The sequence below is a fragment of the Neolamprologus multifasciatus genome, chromosome 3 (assembly GCF_963576455.1).
Source record: "Neolamprologus multifasciatus chromosome 3, fNeoMul1.2, whole genome shotgun sequence".
NCBI lineage: Eukaryota > Metazoa > Chordata > Actinopteri > Cichliformes > Cichlidae > Neolamprologus > Neolamprologus multifasciatus.
In genome coordinates, this window is record NC_140441.1 from 4,227,504 (window position 1) to 4,247,387 (window position 19,884).

At 41.5% G+C, this 19,884-nt stretch overlaps 3 protein-coding genes across 3 annotated transcripts; all 3 read right to left on the reverse strand.

The window, feature by feature from the left end:
• Positions 1 to 1,188: 1,188 nt before the first annotated feature.
• Positions 1,189 to 5,777, reverse strand: LOC146521149 (putative C-type lectin domain family 20 member A). Its single transcript, XM_085146642.1, has 6 exons — positions 5,695 to 5,777; positions 5,394 to 5,476; positions 3,185 to 3,568; positions 2,750 to 3,094; positions 2,576 to 2,664; positions 1,189 to 2,492 (listed from the first exon to the last, which is right to left on the reverse strand). The coding sequence occupies exons 1-6, from the start codon at positions 5,775 to 5,777 to the stop codon at positions 2,367 to 2,369; spliced, it is 1,110 nt and encodes a 369-aa protein (XP_085002768.1). The 3' UTR covers positions 1,189 to 2,366.
• A 3,739-nt stretch (positions 5,778 to 9,516) lies between these two features.
• Positions 9,517 to 11,771, reverse strand: LOC146521150 (putative C-type lectin domain family 20 member A). The gene is made up of 4 exons (XM_085138744.1): positions 11,322 to 11,771; positions 10,884 to 11,225; positions 10,710 to 10,798; positions 9,517 to 10,626 (listed from the first exon to the last, which is right to left on the reverse strand). The coding sequence occupies exons 1-4, from the start codon at positions 11,761 to 11,763 to the stop codon at positions 10,501 to 10,503; spliced, it is 999 nt and encodes a 332-aa protein (XP_084994870.1). The 5' UTR covers positions 11,764 to 11,771; the 3' UTR covers positions 9,517 to 10,500.
• Positions 11,772 to 17,127: 5,356 nt separating this feature from the next.
• On the reverse strand, positions 17,128 to 19,120 carry LOC146521151 (nuclear factor 7, ovary-like). The gene is made up of 2 exons (XM_085153844.1): positions 18,713 to 19,120; positions 17,128 to 18,406 (listed from the first exon to the last, which is right to left on the reverse strand). The coding sequence occupies exons 1-2, from the start codon at positions 19,103 to 19,105 to the stop codon at positions 17,417 to 17,419; spliced, it is 1,383 nt and encodes a 460-aa protein (XP_085009970.1). The 5' UTR covers positions 19,106 to 19,120; the 3' UTR covers positions 17,128 to 17,416.
• Positions 19,121 to 19,884: the final 764 nt, after the last annotated feature.

Consider the following 19,884-nt stretch of genomic DNA (forward strand, 5'->3'; position numbering starts at 1 on the left):
TTAATGAGCAATAATAAATAATCCAAAGAGAAAAACACAGATCTTTCAGAATAACATTTTTGCAATCAAATTATTTAAAGCACTAAATGAATTGCTGCAGCCCTAGTAGGTATTTGGTAATTGATAAATCATAATTTGGGTACTTACCAGTGGTTATGTAACCCCTGGTATGTGTTAAAGGCCTTCGATGGGGTTTTAACAGAAAAGCAGAGACAGGAGACACCAGTTGTATTCGGTCTGCAGGCTCTTCCTCATCTTTTATTAATAGAGTTAAACAGCGTTCTTTTCTTTTCATTTAGACACACACATTTCTCTTTTAACAACAAAAACACATTTAATCATGTCCATAGCTCAAACCCTTTTGGTTATCTTGCTTTCTTGCAAGAATAAACTTACAAAATAGTTATTGTATTTCAGTATCCTTATTTACAATAAACCTGTAACCAACTTCTACTTTTACAAATGGCGCAAATCAGCTCTGAAGAATATGACACAGTTTCCTGAGTGTTCACTGAAGTGTTTAGCTCTCTGCATAAGCCAGACAGAGACATTCAGCTGAGGTCAAAAGATCTGTGTACTAATTTAATTTATTAAATGTCTTACTCTTGCTCTGTTTGATTCTGATCTGTTGCTGAGTCCCTGATGGAAATGCAGGTTACACAGAATAAACATCACACTTTTCAGCCAATTATGTTCAATCCACTTTAAACTGTGACAAACTGAAGCATTCATGTCTTTGGATTTTACAATAGTGTTGCGTTAGACTGCTATATTTTTATGTTCTTTATACTGTAGATTTTTCAGTCTCTGAAATAGTTGCCAATAATAAGGATCATTTTCTGTAGAAGAGCAGGATGATAACCTGCTGTGTGTGAACGTCTATCATGTTAGGGTCAGTGAATCGAGCTAATGGAAAGATATCCTGGATATGCTGAACTTACTCCGTGGTATACAGGACAATGCAGCTGGACTGCCCTTTTACCCTCATGATTAATATTCAAAACAAAAATATTAGTTTAACATCCAGTCTGTACAATCTGTTTCATCGTTTCAAAAAAGCGTCATCGCTTTAACAATGATTATGCGTGTATACACAAGCCAAGCTGATTATTGAAAAGAAAACCACAAACATCAGATGTTAATACGATTTCATTTTTATTCTACTAATAATCACAAATATCACACAAAGACTTCAAAACTTATAACAGCCAGCTGGTTTTCAGAATACAGCTGGATAAATATTTTAAAAGAGATAATTGAATCTTTTCCGAAGCAGGTTTGACACCAGACTTTCGAATCTATGAACAGACAACATGCTGTGATCAAAATGTTCTCTTTCCTCCTTAAACAAGTTTTCCATGTTGGTTTATTTCAAAATTCATGTTTGAAACGAGTATAACACGAATGAACATCAGGGAATAAAGATCTGATAGAAATAACCTATAATTGAGTCTGGAGTTTGACATACAGCACGGGTTGTGCAATCTATATAACTTGAAGAAATGTGAAAGACCCAAAAACAAAAGTACACAAAAATGATAGTGTAGCTGGGAGAAAAATTACAAAACTAAGATTACAACAGTAACTATGGCAACATCAGTGCAAGCTTTGCTCTCTTATTTATAAGTTGGCTTCTTGTGTCTTTGTTTGCTCCTCCAATATTAATCAAGTTTAAGTGTCAGATATGAGGACATCCAGCATGCACTGCAACTACAGTCCCTTGAAAGGGATCATGCATATTAAAATCAAGTAAGGCTTGGCACCTCTGTGGTGCCATTTACAGCTGCAATTGGAATGGTTGTCAAACATTTAAAGCAGAACCAGGACATAAAAAGTGCAATGTTTTGTTGTCCACACTTTAAGCCAGCCGAGGTCACTCTCCGAATGAAACAGATCTATGGTTCCCATTAAACATCCTGCACAAATTGCCTGTGCGGTTTCTTACATAGGACAGTGTCTAAAATGATGAATCCAAACTTTTCATGAAAATGTCAAGATTAACCACAAAACTATTGGCCAGATCTAATAATTTCTGCCAAACTACAACCTAAACTAACTAAATTGGTTTTAGTAGAACTTTACACTCTATATACAAAACAGCTCAGCATAGCATGCTGTTAACTTCACACAGAAGGACAGTGTCTAAAGTGTTGAAAGAGATGCCGCAAAACAAAACAAGAGACTAGAGCCTATCAGGAAAACTAGTGAGTGGACCTCTGATTCAAGAATTTCTACCAAACTACAACTGCAGCTGAACAAATGAGCTGTTGGTGAAACTTTACACTCTGAAATATTGAAAGATTTAAAGGATGAGACAGCTCAGCACAGCATGTTATTATCTTCACACATGAAGTGGTTCAGTCCAGTCAGACTTCAGTTTTGCAGTCACCGTCCCCATCCTGCTTCTGTGACTGGTCGTCACGGTAACTCTGGACTTTCCTCCAACGAATCCTGAAGTCTGTCAGTCCTTTTGACAGCATGAGGCCTGACAGCTGGACAAAATGTGCAGATGATGAAAAACATGAAGCATAGTTTGAACTTGTGTCAAGTTTGTGTTCGTGACTGAACTGCTGACCTGCTGTGAAACCTGCTGCTGGATCTCTGTGCTGTGCATGTCTGCCTCTGACTGAAGCTTCATTTTCACCACTGTTTGCTTTGTCACTGCTAAAAATGAACCACATATAAAAACACAAACATTAGTGTTTTACATGATGACAGGATCTTACAGTGTTTGCGTTCTGGACCTCACCTGTGAAACAGAAAAAATAGAATCTGAGACCACAGATGGCATCTCCCCATTTCCCTGACATTAAATTAAATACTCCACAGTATTCAAATAAATATAGGTTTCCAGGCTTAGAAGGCGCCCAGTTAGTGAATGTGGAGGTTGTGTTGTCAGACCAGAAGGCCCAGGGATCCCTATAGAGACCCATCCACACATACTGAACCCCTGATCCATTCAAAGTGAGCGTGATGTTGGATTTCTCCTCTTTGCTTCTTATACTGGTCAGGTCTGTGTGGTATGTCCTGCAGTACGACTGAGCTGCTGACCAGGAGCGGCTCTCCATCACTAAGATGTAACTTGTACTGCTGGCTGTAAAAGATTCAAAAAGGATGCATTCTGAACAAATGCTATCAATTTCATAAAATTGTGGGGATAAGGGCAACAAATCTTTTTTCCTACCATTGTAACACAGGAAAGGGTAAGAATCTCCACAGGGTCTATCATCCATCTGTGTTTGCCCCAGAAGAGCCACACAGTATTGCTTTGCATATGCACAGTCTGGTTGGCCGTTAGCCCAGATCAAAAATTCATGTGTACTGCCAACATAAAAAAGTTTTCCCTCCATGGACCACTTCCAGCTGTAAGGATCATCATAGAGCCCTATCCAAGCCAAAGCATTGATCCTTGGTGAAATTGAGAGAAGCAGTTGGTTGATGTTGCTGTTGTAGATGGTGACCAAGTCAGTGAAGTGTTCTCTGCAGTAAGTCTGAGCTTCAGTCCAGGTCTTCAGCTGGTTTACAAAGTGGTATTTCCTGGAGTGGGGAGGAAGAGTGGAAAATCCCCCTGAGAAAAAATGAAAAGTTGTTATTGTTGAGTTTTTATCGTTAGACGAATCACTGAAAATATTGAAACAATTTAAACTATTGAAATAGTCACACTATATGGAAGCTATCCAGAGGTTAGAAGTAACAAAGTCTAAATATTTTTTTTATAATACTTAAGTAGAATTTTCTGGTATTTTAATTCTACAGGTTACATTTTTACAAAGATTTCTTTAGTTTGTATAACATTTGTTTGAACACATCTGGGGGAAGTTTCACATCACTATGTGATGTTAAACATGAAAGTTCTTTGAGTCTAAATGGAGGGAATAATAACACATAAAAGAAAGTCCTGCTGGTGAATGAGTTATATTTTAAAATTTCTTTTTCTCTTCTCTGTAGTTCAAACTGCAACAAGGATGTGTAGTGCAACCACGTACAACTAATATAGTAAATCTAATAATACATGTATTACACAATTTTTGTAACACCAATCGTGCGCTGTTGCCAACAGGCCAGGCGATGTGTTTGGAACTGCTACTCCTGGCTTCTCCCAAGCTTTAATTAAAAGTGATTGTGTTCTTAACTGGGCAGATGCTCCTACTATGAATGATCCCACTTCAGATAGAATACGCTATGGCCTTCAGGACCTGATCATGTCGGCAGCGATATTGCCTGTTAAGTCTAATTGTTGAATGTTGTCATTGTGTTTCTTAAGTTTGTAAGGTCTTAGTTCAATCTATAGGATCAAGACATTCCTTTGATCCTGACCACCTCTCCAGCCACTCTGTGCTGGGGGAGGTTTTATTGCAGATACATCCTATCTGGAAGGTCTGTTTCTTGTGTTGTAAGCTTCCTGCTTTTATGATCCTTTTGGTGAGCAGTAGGTCAAACAAACGCACCCCCAGGACACACACACACACACACACACACACACACACGTTCTTGCACATGCATACACATACACACAAACATAGTGCCTTGTCTTTGTAACCAAGAGGGGTCTTACGAGGGGAGGTGCTTTTGCTGTGATGAGTATTGTAACAGTTTGTCAATAAATAGCTGCAAGGGAAGCTGCTCTTTGAAGAATTTGAGTTTGGAGTCAGGTGAGGAGTGTGAGCTCCGAGAGCTGGTTCTGACCCAAAACTTCCCTCGTTAGCGAGTTGGTTGATCTGTTATGTCTTGTGTTCTTCATGAGGAATAAGTCTCTAAACTAGCGGGGTATGTGGAAACACCAACCCAACATTGTCCTTCGCACAGGGCTTTTGGGCAGCAGCTTAGAATGTTCTCCAAGGTTGCTTCTTTCTGGCAGAGAAGGCAACCTGGTGTCTCAACTCCTGCTCACACCTCCTCAAGGATTAGCAACCGCCGCTCGTTCCCCTGTGCCTTGTCATAGTTAGGTGTTCTACTGCTACCTAAGCCTGCTATTCCCTGAGCCACTGTGACCACCTGCAGCCTTTGCTCTAGCCTTTGACACTGCGATGTCTACAGTCTACAGATGTCTATGACTTAGCAACTCTCCTCTTCCGCCCAGTCCTGACCTCGATTCCAGCCAGAGCAACCCTGAGGGGTCACTGGACTACCGATATTGTAGAAGCTCCCTGAACCGACTCACCATGAACTCCTCATTTAGGCTGCTAAAGGAGAGCTTCAGCTTGATGTTATGACCATACAAGGTGATGCTGGTCAGGCTTCATGGCAGTCCCAACCACCTGTGCAGAAACCTGCTGATCCTCATCCCAAAGCAATCCACTGTTCAGATAGGGAGTTCATAGACTAAGAGGGGCCATAGAATCCAAGGGAGGATTCTGCGTTAAATACAGGCCTTAAACTTGCCTTAAACTTGCCGGGAAGGCCAGATTTGTCCACCACAGCAAGCCAGGTCTCCAGGTCTTTGTTAGTTGCTTGTATGGAGGCTACATCTTTCAGGCTATAGTTAAAAACCTTACCTAAGCTTTTCACGGGTGCATCAGTAAGTGATGGTATCTTGATGGTGCCCTGTGAGAAGCAATACTTATCAGTAACCTTCCCTTTCTTCAACACAAGGGACCTCAACTTAGTGGGTTTGAAGCTCATGCGAGCCCAAGAAATCATCTCCTCAAGACCCTTTAGGATCCACCTGCAACCTGGGACAGATTTAGTTGTCACCGTTGGAGGAAGTCGGCGTAGTAATCCAGGATGAGGTCTCTGAACTTTTTCAGGATGTAGATGTCATCCGGGGAAGGACACATTTTCTTTTGAAGTTGTTTTGCTTTGCATGTTTGCTGTGTTTTGCTGTGTTTCTATGTGGAGTGTTTTATTTATTTCTTTGCATTGCATGTTTTGGTTACATCTGTTAAATTGTCCCGGGGAGACTCCGCCCTTCTTGTTTACTAATTTGACACACCTGAGAGGTGACAGCCGGTGGTGATTTAAGGAGCGTGCGTGGAGACGCAGAAGGGCGGCGTTGGTGCAGGTTGGTGTGCAGTACGTGGCGAGGGAATGCGACGGCCAGTGCGTGGAGAGGCAGAGGGAGCTGTGCTGCTATTGGAATAGCTGGATGCCAGAGGACGCTACGGTGGGGGATTAGTTGGCAGCGGGACAGCGCCCTAGCTCCCACGGCGAGACCATAGTGCTGGTGTGACACAGAAAAGCGGCGGGTAGAGTTAGGAGCTCTGCCCATTCGGGGTAAACTTTAAAACCGTTTCTGTATAATAAATTATATTTTAGTGATACAGTTTTATTATCGTTCTATTCCCTTGGCTGCTCCACTGCTCCGTCCATTTTTTGGAGGATTTGCCTCCTGGTGAACCACCTTACATAACGCCGATTCAGTGCTTGTTCTACCAGCTTGTGGGGTATAGATCAATAGGAATTTTTCAGGTCGAGCCAAAGTACTGCCAGGTCCCCTTTATTCTCCCTGGCTTCCCTAATATGCTGTGTGAGTCTGTATGCTCCAGACACCCTGATACCGCCAAGATCCCTCCTTTCTGGACTGAATTATTGATATATGAGTTCTTCAGAAGGTAGTCTGTCAGCAGCCTAGCGACGATGCTAAAGAAGATCTTCCCTTCAACACTCAACAGCAGGATGGTTCAGAATTGTTCAATGTTTTGGGATCCTTTGGAATCCTCACACCCTCTGCTTGTCTCCACTGGTTTTCTACCTTGCCCACAGAATTTTTCAGATTCTGGTAAGTAGCCTTGGACAGTTCTTATAAACTTGTACTCCATATACTACACCACTGTTTTGATTTTGTTATTTTTCAATACCTGCTTGGTTAACATTTATATTCAAACCAATAACTATCATACTAACTATCTTGCAGTACAGTCATTACAACAAAAAAGGAAATGAAATAGAAAAAAAATTAAACAGGACACTATGCTCTGATACACTGATCCAGACCCAGTCTCTAAGCTGGTGAACAGGATACATTTCACTGTAGGCTAAATGAATACAGTAGTGATATGTCATGAGCAGCCGATGCTTTATAGTGAATCAGAAGAGTCGACTCCCATCGAGTGAGACCCGGCTCCTCACTTTTATTTAACAAGGTTTGTTGTGTTGCCACAGTATTTACCTGTTTAATCAAATTGGATATTGATATTTTCATCTGGGAATTGATACTGCTGGTAATGGCAGTATCAATATTTCAGGATCGCTCTGCACATCACTACCCCTTAATAAGTTTAAAAAAACAAAGCAAATTAGCTCTGGCGTGGTTCTAGGAACAGGCGCAGTTGTTAGTAGAATCAAGTGGGGAAGGATTGTAGAGTCTGTGCTCGTCATTTGTCTCCATGCTTCAGGACACTGTAGAGTTTGTCAGTAAATCTCAGGGATAGGAACGCTTAATCTTCTAAGATAAGATAAGATAAGATAAGATAAGATAAGATAAGATAAGATAAGATAACCATTATTAGTCCTACACGTGGGAAATTTGTTTTGCCACAGCAAGAAGTGGACAGTGCAAAGGTTATATAGCAAAAAATAGAATACAATAAGAATAAAATACTGTACAAAACCGTACAGAATAGAATAAAATAAAATACTATATACAGTAGAATAAAATATACAATAGGATAAAAATAGAATACAAATTCTATATCTAAATGAGTAAAAATACAACTTTGTCAGAAAAAGAGTATTGCACTTAGTCTTATTGCACATGTGTGGATGTGTGTGTTTGATCAGTTGAAGTCTTTGTTGTGGAGTCTGACAGCAGTGGGGAGGAAAGACCTGTGAAATCTCTCCGTCCCACACCGTGGGTGTCACAGCCTGCCACTGAAGGAGCTGCTCAGTGCTGTCACAGTGTCCTGCATGGGGTGGGAGATGTTGTCCATCAGGGATGACAGCTTAGCCACCATTCTCCTGTCACTCACCACCTCCACTGGGTCCAGAGGGCATCCTAGAACAGAGCTGGCCCTTCTGATCAGCCTGTTCAGTCCCTTCCTGTCCCCAGCAGAGATGCTGCCACCCCAGCAGACAGACCATAAAAGATAGCTGAGGCCACCACAGAGTCATAGAAGGTCTTCAGGAGTGGGCCCTTCACTCCAAAAGACCTGAGTCTCCGCAGCAGGTACAGTCTGCTCTGGCCTTTCCTGTTAAGGGCATCTGAATTATGAGTCCAGTCCAGTTTGTTGTTCAGATGAACACCAAGGTACCTGTAGCTGTCCACAGCCTCAATGTCCATACCTTGGATGTTCAGTGGTTGCAGTGGAGGATGTTTGTGCCTGCCAAACATCTGCCAGTCTACCACCAGCTCCTTGGTTTTACTGGTGTTAATCTGGAGGTAGTTGTGCTGGCACCAGTCCACAAAGTCTTGAGTCAGTCCTCTGTACTCCTTGTCATCCCCATCAGTGATGAGGCCAACTATTGCAGAGTCATCAGAGATCTTCTGCAGGAAGCACTGGGTGGAGTTGTTGGAGAAGTCTGCAGAGTAGATGGTGAAGAGGAACGGAGCCAGAACCGTTCCCTGTGGGGTCCCCGTACTGCAGACGACCCTGATCTGATGCCATCTGGACCTGCAGCTTTCTCTAGCTTTAATCCTCCTTAGTTCCCTCCTAACCTGTGTGGTTGAGAGAGACAGGCCTTGTGTTGAGTTTGTATTGGATGCTGTTGTTGGGGGTGGGGAGGAGTGAACAGGGTGAGTAGGGGAGGTGTGAAGTGGCTGAGGTGTCTGAGCTGATGTTGGAGACTGCCTCATGGATCAATCAAATCTGTTGAAGAAATGATTCAGTTCATTTGCCCACCTCACATCCCTCCCAGGCAAAAAGTTCTGATGTTTGTGGCCTGAGATGGTTCTGAGGCCTCTCCAGACTTCGCCGACGTTGTTTTGCTGAAGCTGGTTCTCCATTCTAAATTCTAACCTGTTGCTGGCTTTAGACAGGTGCTGTACAACTGTTTTTAAGCATCTGTAACTCCTCTTTAAAAATTCCAAAGGTTCCTGAACTCAGCGACTCTGCACTTTTCAGTAAGATTAGGGTCATTTTGGAACTCCACAGAACAGTGTCACAGCACAACCACATAACTGAAAGTTGGTTGAGAGCAGAGTGTGATGCAGCCCTACAGAAAGCTGGCATTTTATTGGACATTTGGGCTATTTTTAGTCAGGTTTTTGTTGTTTTGTTTTTTTCCTGTGTTGTTTTCTGTGATTTTTGCCTAGATTTGCATGTGGCACCCTCCCTGTGATTACCGTAATGGCCCTGATAATACTGAAGTCTTTACTTCCCAAGCAGAAACATCTGCCTGTGAACACAGTTCCTAAATCCCAACAGACAAGACAGGATAGGAGAAATTTAAAAATCTTCTTTTTTTTTTTAAGAAACCGTAACAAAGCTAAAAGCTAAAATGCTAAAGCTAAAAATAAAATGAATAAAAGTAGAATGTTTAATGTTGAACAAACTAATGCAGAAAATGACTTTAATAGATATGTATACTGTTTCTACCACTGAAAACCAGCAAGGAACAACAGAGGTAGAGTTTGGTCAGATCTATTGTAGATTATCATTAATAATTTTCCTATAATACATGTAGAGTTATGTGTGTGCCCAAAAGACCACTATCTATACATCAGTTCATTTATCTTAACTGCATTCAGATGAAATATAAGCACTTCATTATTAAAATATGATCTATACCTGCAAAAACTAAATCAGTCATTACATTAAACTCATCTTGTTTTCATAGAGCATGTGATCAGGCTTTATCTTTTGAGACCATGTTCTCTGGATCATCACCATCTTGTCTGCTCATCCAGTTTCAGTCAGTGGAGTCTTGCTTTTCTTGGAGTTTCATCTACTAGCAAAAAAAAAAAAAAAAAAAAAAACTGGTGGTAACACAGACAAAAATAATTTTTGTATTCTCTAAAAGAAAATTTTAAGTCGTCCTAAACCTAAATCATGATCATCATTCAAACAACCCTGTGGACTATTCTTGAGTTGTCTGCTCAGTACATTGGGCGTGGCTGTAGCTCAGGAGGTTGGTGGTTCGATCCCTGGCTGCTCTGTCTCTGATGGATCCTTCTGTGTCAATTTATAAAAGAAGAAATGTTGTAGATGTGAAATGATTGTGCAGATGTGTGGAATGAGGCATGTTGAGTGCTCAGGGAGAGTAGAAAAGATGCTGCATATGAACAAACCCATTATTTTGGAACGTTACAGTGTTGTTTATTAGAGATTTACATAATTAATTTATTACTGAGACTAAGTGGGATTTAAACTGCTTCCACAAAAAGCCAGGACAGTGTCTATCGTTTTTAAAGATATGCATTCAAGAAACTACAATGTATGAAAAAAAAACTTCAAGATGAACACTTCAGGGACCTCTAATTAAAAGAATTCCTGAAAAGCTACAACCGCAGCTGAACAAAAGAGTAATTGGTGGAACTTTTGCAATCACTATATTCTGAAATAAAGGATGAGACAGCTCAACACAGCATGTTATTAACTTCACACATCAAGTGGTTCAGTCCAGTCAGTCTTCAGTTTTGCAGTCACCGTCCACATCCTGCTTCTTCGACTGGTCGTCACGGTAACTCTGGACTTTCCTCCAACGAATCCTGAAGTCTGTCAGTCCTTTTGACAGCATGAGGCCTGACAGCTGGACAAAATGTGCAGATGATGAAAAACATGAAGCATAATTTGAACTTGTGTCAAGTTTGTGTTTGTGACTGAACTGCTGACCTGCTGTGAAACCTGCTGCTGGATCTCTGAGCTGTGCATGTCTGCCTCTGACTGAAGCTTCATTTTCAGCACTGTTTGCTTTGTCACTGCTAAAAATGAACCACATATAAAAACACAAACATCAGTATTTTATATGATGACAGGATCTTACAGTGTTTGCATTCTGGACCTCACCTGTGAAACAGAAAAAATAGTTACTGCTGCTGCAGTGGTCATCAGCCCATTTCCCTGACATTAAATTCAGTGCTCCACAGTACTGTGAGTTGTAGTTATTAGGTTGAGAAGACTTCCAGTTAGTGAATGTGGAGGTTGTGTTGTCAGACCAGAAGGCCCAGGGATCCCTGTAGAAGCCAATCCACACATACTGAACCCCTGATCCATTCAAAGTGAGCGTGATGTTTGATTTCTCCTCTTTGCTTCTTATACTGGTCAGGTCTGTGTGGTATGTCCTGCAGTATGACTGAGCCGCTGACCAGGTGTAATTCTCCATCACGAAGATGTAACTTGTACTGCTGGCTGTGAATGTTTAATAGAGGAATTATATTTAAAATAGGTGAACTATGAATCTTATAAAATTGCAGACATAACTAGGGTAACAATCTATTTTCCTACCATTGTAACACAGGAAAGGGTAAGAATCTCCACAGGGTTTATCATTCATCTGTGTTTGTCCCTGAAGAGCCACACAGTATTCCTTTGCATATGCACAGTTTGGTTGGCCTTTAGCCCAGATCAAAAATTCATGTTTACTGCCAACATAAAAAAGTTTTCCCTCCATGGACCACTTCCAGCTGTAACGATCATCATAGAGACCTATCCAAGCATAGTCATCAACCTTTGGTGCCATTGAAACAAGCAGTTGGTTGATGTTGCTGTTGTAGATGGTGACCAAGTCAGTGAAGTGTTCTCTGCAGTAACTCTGAGCTTCAGTCCAGGACATTGTCTGGTTCACAAAGTGGTATTCTCTGGAGTGGGGAGGAAGAGTGGAAAGCCCTCCTGAGAAAAAGGAGACAACACTTTTTAATTGGTGAAATTGGGTTTGTAGACAATTCATGGATGTTAAGTCCCCTGGCTAGTCGGGGGGGGGGGGGGGGTTGAAAGGTTGAACATAAAGGTAAATATTGAAGGAAGAGCCAAGATGGTAACTTTAAAAGGTTTATTTAAAGCTACTTATGAACTTTTGGTACAGACTGAGAGTTAACTTCAGGGAGAGCCAAGGCCAACATAACAAACAAAACATCCCTGATGTAAAAGTAAAATAAACTTACCTAACTCCAAAGAAAACAAAATATACAACCTATAACCATAACCTACCTAGCATCACATAAACAGGAGAAAACAGGGTGTCAAAACAATGCATGTAGAAATTGAGAGGTCTCAGGAGGGTCCATGCTGACATTTGCTGCTTTCTGGCAGAAAGCACCATGCCCCTCCCATGTTTTAAATGCACTTTAGAACAGCATGTAGCAACACCACATATGAGCAGGCAGAGAGAGGCATGGGGTCTTCACACCCCTGTTCTCTGGAGGAGGAGGAGTTGGCGATCCGATCTGGGTCTGGGATGCTGGACCTCCCTGCTGCTGCAGGACCGGGGGCGGACTGCTTGTCTCCACCCCAGGGAAGAGGGCAACATCTCCTGAGTCTTGGGTCCCCTCTGGGGACGATAGTTCTGGACATGGGGTATAGAGTATGTTTGGGGAGTGTGATTGTGTTTGTTAATTTCTGTTTGTCTCCACATTGGTCCGCTCTGGTGCAGCTATCTGCCGGCAGAGCCCGCAGGCACGTCACTGTAGCCCCCTGTGGTTTCTGCACTCTGTGGCTGCTGGGTGACCAATCATCTGGGGCTCTCCTCAGCTCTTTCCAGGAGGGTGGCGCGGCTGCCCCTCTAGTGGTCCTCTTTGAGCTCTTGCTCTGAGAGGCCTCTATATGTCACATGGGTGCTCACAGACACACTAAATCTTCCTTTGCTGCTGCTGCTTTATAGCATACTATGTGATGTTGGTCTTGCGTGCTGCTCAGTAACATTCAGTATTTATCATTTACTGTTACTTATACTTATCTAGATTGTTGCTGTGGAGTTTTGTGGTCTTTTCACACTAGACTTTTCCCCTCAGTTTTTCTTTCTTTTCCTGTCTTTTTTTCTACTTTCATAGTCTGGGCGAGTCTGAGTAACTTTCCACAGCATCGGTTCTACTATATCTATATATATCTGGCAGCGCACGCAATGAGTCTTTGCCAGATTGTCTGCTAACCTCTGTTAGTTCACAGCCTCATGTTTCTGTGTATCTCTCAGTGTGCATTACTAACCTCTCTCTTCCTGTCTCCTAGTCGGCACCTGGACTCATCATCCAAACCCTGCCATAGCCAGCTTAATCCTTTTCATGCAAACTGCCATTCACACCTGCCTGCCTCCCTGCGCACCCGTAAAGGACTCAGTACTCGCCGGGATCTCGCCTCACCTCCACCTCCAGCTTATCCCTGCCTGCGAATACGTAAGCCATCTCAGCTTATAAAACTGGGAAACTCTCACAACTCCTTGGACCGTTCTGATTTTCCTCTCCTTCGTTTCAGTGCCCCTGGTCTGCCATAGTTTCCACCTGCCCCACCCACTCCAGCCCTCAGCAGTTTTTGTGACCTGACAGTTTCATGCTTAGCCTAAGCCCAGCACTTCACAGACACCACGCTTGTGCACAAAATTAAATCTTGTTTTTGTCTTGATTATCTAAGTTAGGAATTCTTGTAAATAAAAAATTTGTTTTTGCAAATCACGTCAAGCCCCCGGTCTTTTGGTTCTGTGCTTGAGTCCATTCCACTTCACGGGCCTCTGAGCCATGACATCTACCTTTCCTATCCCCCAGTCATGTCTGTCCTGCTTGTAATAAATTAAATTAAATTAAATTAAATTAAATTAAATTAAATTAAATTAAATTAAATTAAAAATAATAATAATAAAGATCAACAGGTGAAAGGACATGGCAAAGCTGTAATGATCCACTTGGAAAAATACATCAGTTAGTCACCTTTCTTGGCCTTCAGACAATAATTCTGATTGCTAAATTAATGAACAGGACAGGAAAAAAAACAACAACAACAACAAAAACCCAAAACAGAACACTGTCAAGGCTCCCTCTTCCCTCTGATTCCACACCTTTTTGTCTCTGTCTCGCTCTCTTTGTGTTGTGTTTGTGTAGAGGGTTAATTATTCTATTACTACCTCTTCCCTGGCATAAGTGTGTCTGACACGCAACTGATGCTATCATATATTTTTCACATGTTTGTACTTGTTTGCTTGAAATATGGTATTTGGATTTTACTTGATATGTCCTTATGTGTTGTGTGTGTTTTGCCCTTTTTCTGTCTTTTTAAATCTCAATTTAATTCTCAATGACACATTCACCCTAGACAAATAAATAACAATAACTATCACCTACTTTCAGCCCTATGCAACATGAAATGACTTACCTGTTTACTGAAAAGTGACAGAAAAACACATCCAGACCATGCACTCAGCAGACACTGACCCAGTACAGAAAGGTTTCATGAGCCAAGGTGCTTTAATCAAGCTTCACAAGCCCTATGTGTGCAAAACTGCACCTGGCACCCTGCTAGTCAGCAGTGTTAACCTGGACTACTAACAATACAGTTTTTAAATTTCATTCTTATATACAATTACATTTCTGCAAAGATTTCATGAGACTAGAATCATACTGGATAGTGGAATCGTAGTGTTCTAATAGAACAATAAAAAAACAACAAATAACCCAGATTTAATTAGATAAATACAATATTATAGAAATAGTACAAAAAGCCTTTAAATAAATCAGTCTTAGTGCGATACAATGAGAAACTTACATTTCAAAATGAATGGAGGTATTGCACAATGAGGAAGTAAATGAGTTTCTGAGCTTGATGGGTTATCAAATGCATTGTTTGACAAAAACAAAACAACATAAACATGTAACCTGATGACCCAAATGTCTCTCAGTATATTTTTATGCTATAGCTCCAAAGATTAAGATACTAATATTACTGACCTGATAGCAGCAGGATGACCAGCAAACTGGTAAATTCCATTCTTGGCTTAATAGAAAGATTAATGATAGATAACATACCTGACAACCCGTATTTTCATTTGTTGAGTGAAACTGACTTTTAAAGAGGTCTTTGTTTGCACTTTTCATAAATTTTACTGTCAAATAAGAAAACCCGGAGGTAGGAGTTATGGTAATAAATGTCTTTCATGGATGTTAGTAAATCATATTAATAGACTCATTTAATTGTGCTAATCCTTTTAATATGAATTTATCTAAACTCTTGCATTTATGAGGGGAAAGAAAATGTACTGACAGAGACATCTCTTCATTCTTCATGTATTGGCTTCCCTTTATTGGCTCCCTTTTAAATCCTCCCCCTCATATACAAGGTCTTCAATAATGAGGTCTGGATTTAATCATGAATTATTATTAATCTCTGGCTTGATTTCACAGCATATCTTTTGTTCTGTCTTCCTCCTCTTATCCTAACTGGTCACATATGGCTGCCCCTCCCTAAACCTTGTTCTTGGCTTCGTCTTGTTGGTTCCTTTTCACCATTGCCAGGGGTCATATGATTGGTCATATGATTGTCGAGACTCTTCTGTATTATTGTATGGTCTTTACCTCGCAAGATAAAACAGCCTGAGGCAACTTTTGTTGTGTGTTAGGCATCACTCTCTGGAAATTCATGACTTTCGCTTTTGCCACTCCCATACAGCTTTGACTGGTGAAGAAACTATGCAATAGTCCTTGTGTTGTATGTACAGTCTCTGAAATCTGAGCCACTGAAACTTTTGACTCCTTCTTAAAGGTCACAGATATCTTGGTGGCTTATCCCGATAATTTACCTCCTGCCCAGACCCTCAGTGTGTGAGCACAATTAGCTACTCATTCTCACCAATAGGGATGAGAAGGATGACTTGCCCATCACTAGGGGAGAAGCCACGAAGGTAGTTAAACAACTTCTTTGTAGCCAGACGCCTGGAATACACGAGGTTTGTCTTGAGTTTCTAAAGGCTCAGGATGGTGTATGATTGTCCTGGCTGTCCTCTGCAATATTGCTTGGTGATCAGGGGCAGTACCTTTGGAAAGGCAGAAGGGGTGTTGATCCCCATCATTAAGAAAGGGGACCAGAAGGTGTGCTAAACATTATGTCCAGAGGAAAGTTGACTCATCCATTGTCAAGTTTATACCATTCAAATGTTTATGCATGTTTCTTTGAAAACTAAAATGCTATAAATGATATGTCCCAAGACTTAAAGAAAAATAAGTACGGTTACTAAAAGGTGACTCTCCCTCACCAAAATGCATATCATTAGGAAAATCAAGTTATTAAAATAAGAAACAAATGCAGCTAAGATCATTCGAGGTTCTGGGAACGGGTAAAATAGCATTTCATAATGTTTATGATTCAAAAGCGGGGCCTCTCCCAGAACTGATTAAAGTTGGATTTTTGTTTATGTGACCTTACCTATGTTTCTTAAAAAACTAAAATTCTGTGAATCATATGTCTCAGGGCTTAAAGAAACATAGGTAAGGTTACCAGAAGGTGACTCACTTCACCAACATGATTAGGAAAATGATTAGGAAAATGATTAGGAAAATCAACTTATTAAAATAGAAAATAAATGTAAATAGGCTTCTATAGGGTTCCAGGACCAGACAACATACAATGCCTATAAAAAGTATTCACCCCCTTGAATGTTTAATGTTTATTGCTTTATTAAATGAAATCATGGTCGTTATAAATTAGCTTTTTTTAAATAGACATATTAACTAAAAAAGCTTCTTTCATGTCAAAGTAAAAACAGAGATTTAGAAGATAATATCTATAAATTAAAAATGTTTAATGTAAAATAAGCAGCTGGAAAAATATTCACCCCATTCAGGCTGCAATCACAGCACTTTGTCATGATGCATCTGTGGCGGCCCTGGGGCGCGGTGCCTGCCTGTCTGTGGTCACCTGATCTTCATGCCCATTCTCATCATCGCTGAATACACCAACCATATTTAAGGCATGGTTAGAATGGTGTTCCTTGCTGGAGCAATGTACATATTAGTGTAAGTGCTGCATGGCCTAGTCTCTTGTTGACCTCCCTCTGTTCCTGGGTGTATTTTCTTACATCTGTTTTCGTCTCCCTTGTATAGACTTCCTTGGACCTAAACCTGTCTTCCCTGGAGCCTTCACTGTTGAGCGTGAGTGAGAGAGAGAGCACGGTGTGGACTTGGTGATCTTGACTGTACAGCTTTTTATCCAGTATGGATCAATTTATATTACTTTTTCCCACCTGTTTCTTGGGGAAACTTCCAAAATAACACAACATATCTGTTATTTCATTATCAAAAACCAACAACAAACTGTTCCTCCAATTCAACACATGTCAGTCCATATCCCAGCGAACTAAATCATCTCCATTTACACATCAAATAGAAACATGAATCACTTGTAATGATTAGAAACTTGATAGAATTTCAAATCTAGTTTGGGGAGTCATTCAGTGAGAAACAGTGAAATGATTTTCCATGTGAAAAGGTGGACAGCAGAAACAGAAAGAAACAGTGAGAACTAAAAGAGAAACAAAGAGCTTTGGAACAACGAGGCAGCAGGAGGACAGCTGCAGTTTAACAGCTTCAATTCACTGACAGGAAACAACATTAGAAATATCATCATCCTCAACTCATCTGCTGCACTGACACTGACACCTTCAACGGACACACCTTCAGTTTATTCCATGCATAAATGTATGGAAACATCCTGTGAGTGAAAGTGTGTGTGAAGGTGTGTATGTGTGTGTTAGTATCAGGATCAGAGAACGACAGCTTTCCTCTGTTCCAGTCCAGATTCACTCTGATCCTCTGGAGCTTCTTCTGGACTGAGAGAGCAGATTTAGCTGATGGTGAACATGCTGAGTATTTGCCTAAATTGAAACCGATTTTCCATATTCCAGACCTTATCAGTCCCTTTCTCTGGGTAGATTCTGCTAAGACACCCAGTTCCCACGCTCCACTGTCTCCAACTTCAACATCCCAGCTGTGAGTCCCTGAGTTAAAGCCCTCAGAGCCCAGGACAGAGATGAAATGTTCAATCCTCTCTGGATTATCAGGAAGCTGCTGCCTCTCTCCTCCTTCTACCACACTGGTCAGATCTTCAGACAGGATGAGGTCTGGGTTTGCAGTGTTTTGGTCCAGAATGAGAGGAGTGTAGGAGACCATGTCCTTCATGTTGTTCCAGATGTTGAAGGTCAGGTTGCCCAGGTGTTTGGCCTGGTCTATCAGAGCTCCTGAGGGCAGCTGTGGATCATCCAGCAGGGGGCAGCGCTGGACTCTTTCCACTGCAGCCTTGTAGTTGTGCAGGAATGAGACGTCTTCAGCTCTCAGCTCCTCCTCTGTGGCTCTGACTGTGTCTGAAAGAGCTGCTATCTCTCTGCTCAGAGCCTCCATCTTCTCCTTCATCATCCCACTCTTCTGCTCCTCTTCCTCCCTCAGTGCAGCCAGCCTGGCCTCCTCTTCCTCTGCTAGAAACTGGTGAAGCTTCTTAAACTGCTCCTTAATCTGCCTCTCTGTGTGTCGGGCCTGGACCTTAATGTGTTCTGCTGTTTGATCAAACTTCACTTGAACTTCTTCACAAACCTTTAACTTCTTCTTTAAGGGCTCCAGAGTTTCCTGAAGTTAAATGGTAAATGGACTGATTCTTATATAGCGCTTTTCTACTCTCTCGGAGCACTCAAAGCGCTCTATACAACATGCCACATTCACCCAATCACACCCATTCTCACAAGCACTTTCTCTATACATAGTGCTATCTAACTACATTCACACACATTCATACTCTGATGGACGCATCGGAGAGCAACTTGGGGTTAGTATCTTGCCCAAGGATACTTGACATGCAGACTGGAGGAGCCAAGGATCGAACCACCAACCTTCCGATCAGTAGGTGACCTGCTCTACCTCCTGAGCTACAGCCACCCTCAGTTCCTTCTTGTGTTGTTGTGCAGCTTCATCGATGGGTCTGAATCTGTGATTGGTGTGATTTTCTGAGTCTCTGCAGACGACACACACTGGCTGCTGATGGTCCAGACAGAAGAGTTTGAGTTTCTCAGAGTGCAGACTGCAGAGAGCCTCTGAAGCTCTCTGATCTCTCTCCTGTAAGAACGACTCACACAGGTTCTTTAAAGCTCGGTTTAAAGGTGGATCATAAACTGATAATTCCTTACAAACTGGACACTCGTGTGTTGGTCTCTCTCTCCACCATCTCTTCAGACAGTCTTTACAGAAGCTGTGGCTACATGACAGAAGAACAGGATCTCTGAAGACCTCCTCTAGCACACATGTGTCAAAGTCAAGGCCCGCGGGCCACATCCGGCCCGGCGTACATTTATATCCGGCCCACGAGATCATTTTATATAGATGTATTATTATTATTATCCATGGGACGGGGATATGAGGCGCTAATAATATACAAACTACAGATCCCATAATGCAGCGCTGCAGCCTCCTTGCTGAACGCTAGGCTAACTGGGAACATTCCCACGTCAATCAAGTCAAACTTCTGCTATTGTGAAGCTAGCCGCTCACAATGGTGGAGAGACAAGTTGATTCTAAAAACAGAGCCTTTCAGCGCCAGTGGGTGACTGAATATATGTTTACAGACATTGCTGGTAAACCCGTGTGTCTTAGTAGTGGAGCTAATGTGGCTGTAATTAAGGAATTTAATTTAAGACGGCATTACAAGACAAAACGTCAGGATAAGCTGAAAAACCTAAATGCAGAGCAGAAACTACAGAAAGTAGAAGAGCTAAAGAAGAATCTGACATTTCAGCATTTTTTCACCAGAGCAAAATCACAAAGTGAAGCTGTTGTGAAAGCAAGTTTTATTGTAGCAGAGGAGCCAAATCAACCACTCTGAAGCTGCATGATGAAGCTTTGCGACGTCTTCTGTCCAGACAAAACGCAGATTTTGGAAAATGTGAGCCTGAGCAGAAATATGATTGCTGATCAGGTTTGTGAGATGGCCACTGATTTAAGAACACAGTTGTGTGAAAGAAGCAAAAACTTTATTGCATACTCTCTTGCTGTGGATGAAAGGACAGACATGATAGACATTGCACGGCTGGCCATCTTCATCCTTGGAGAGGAAA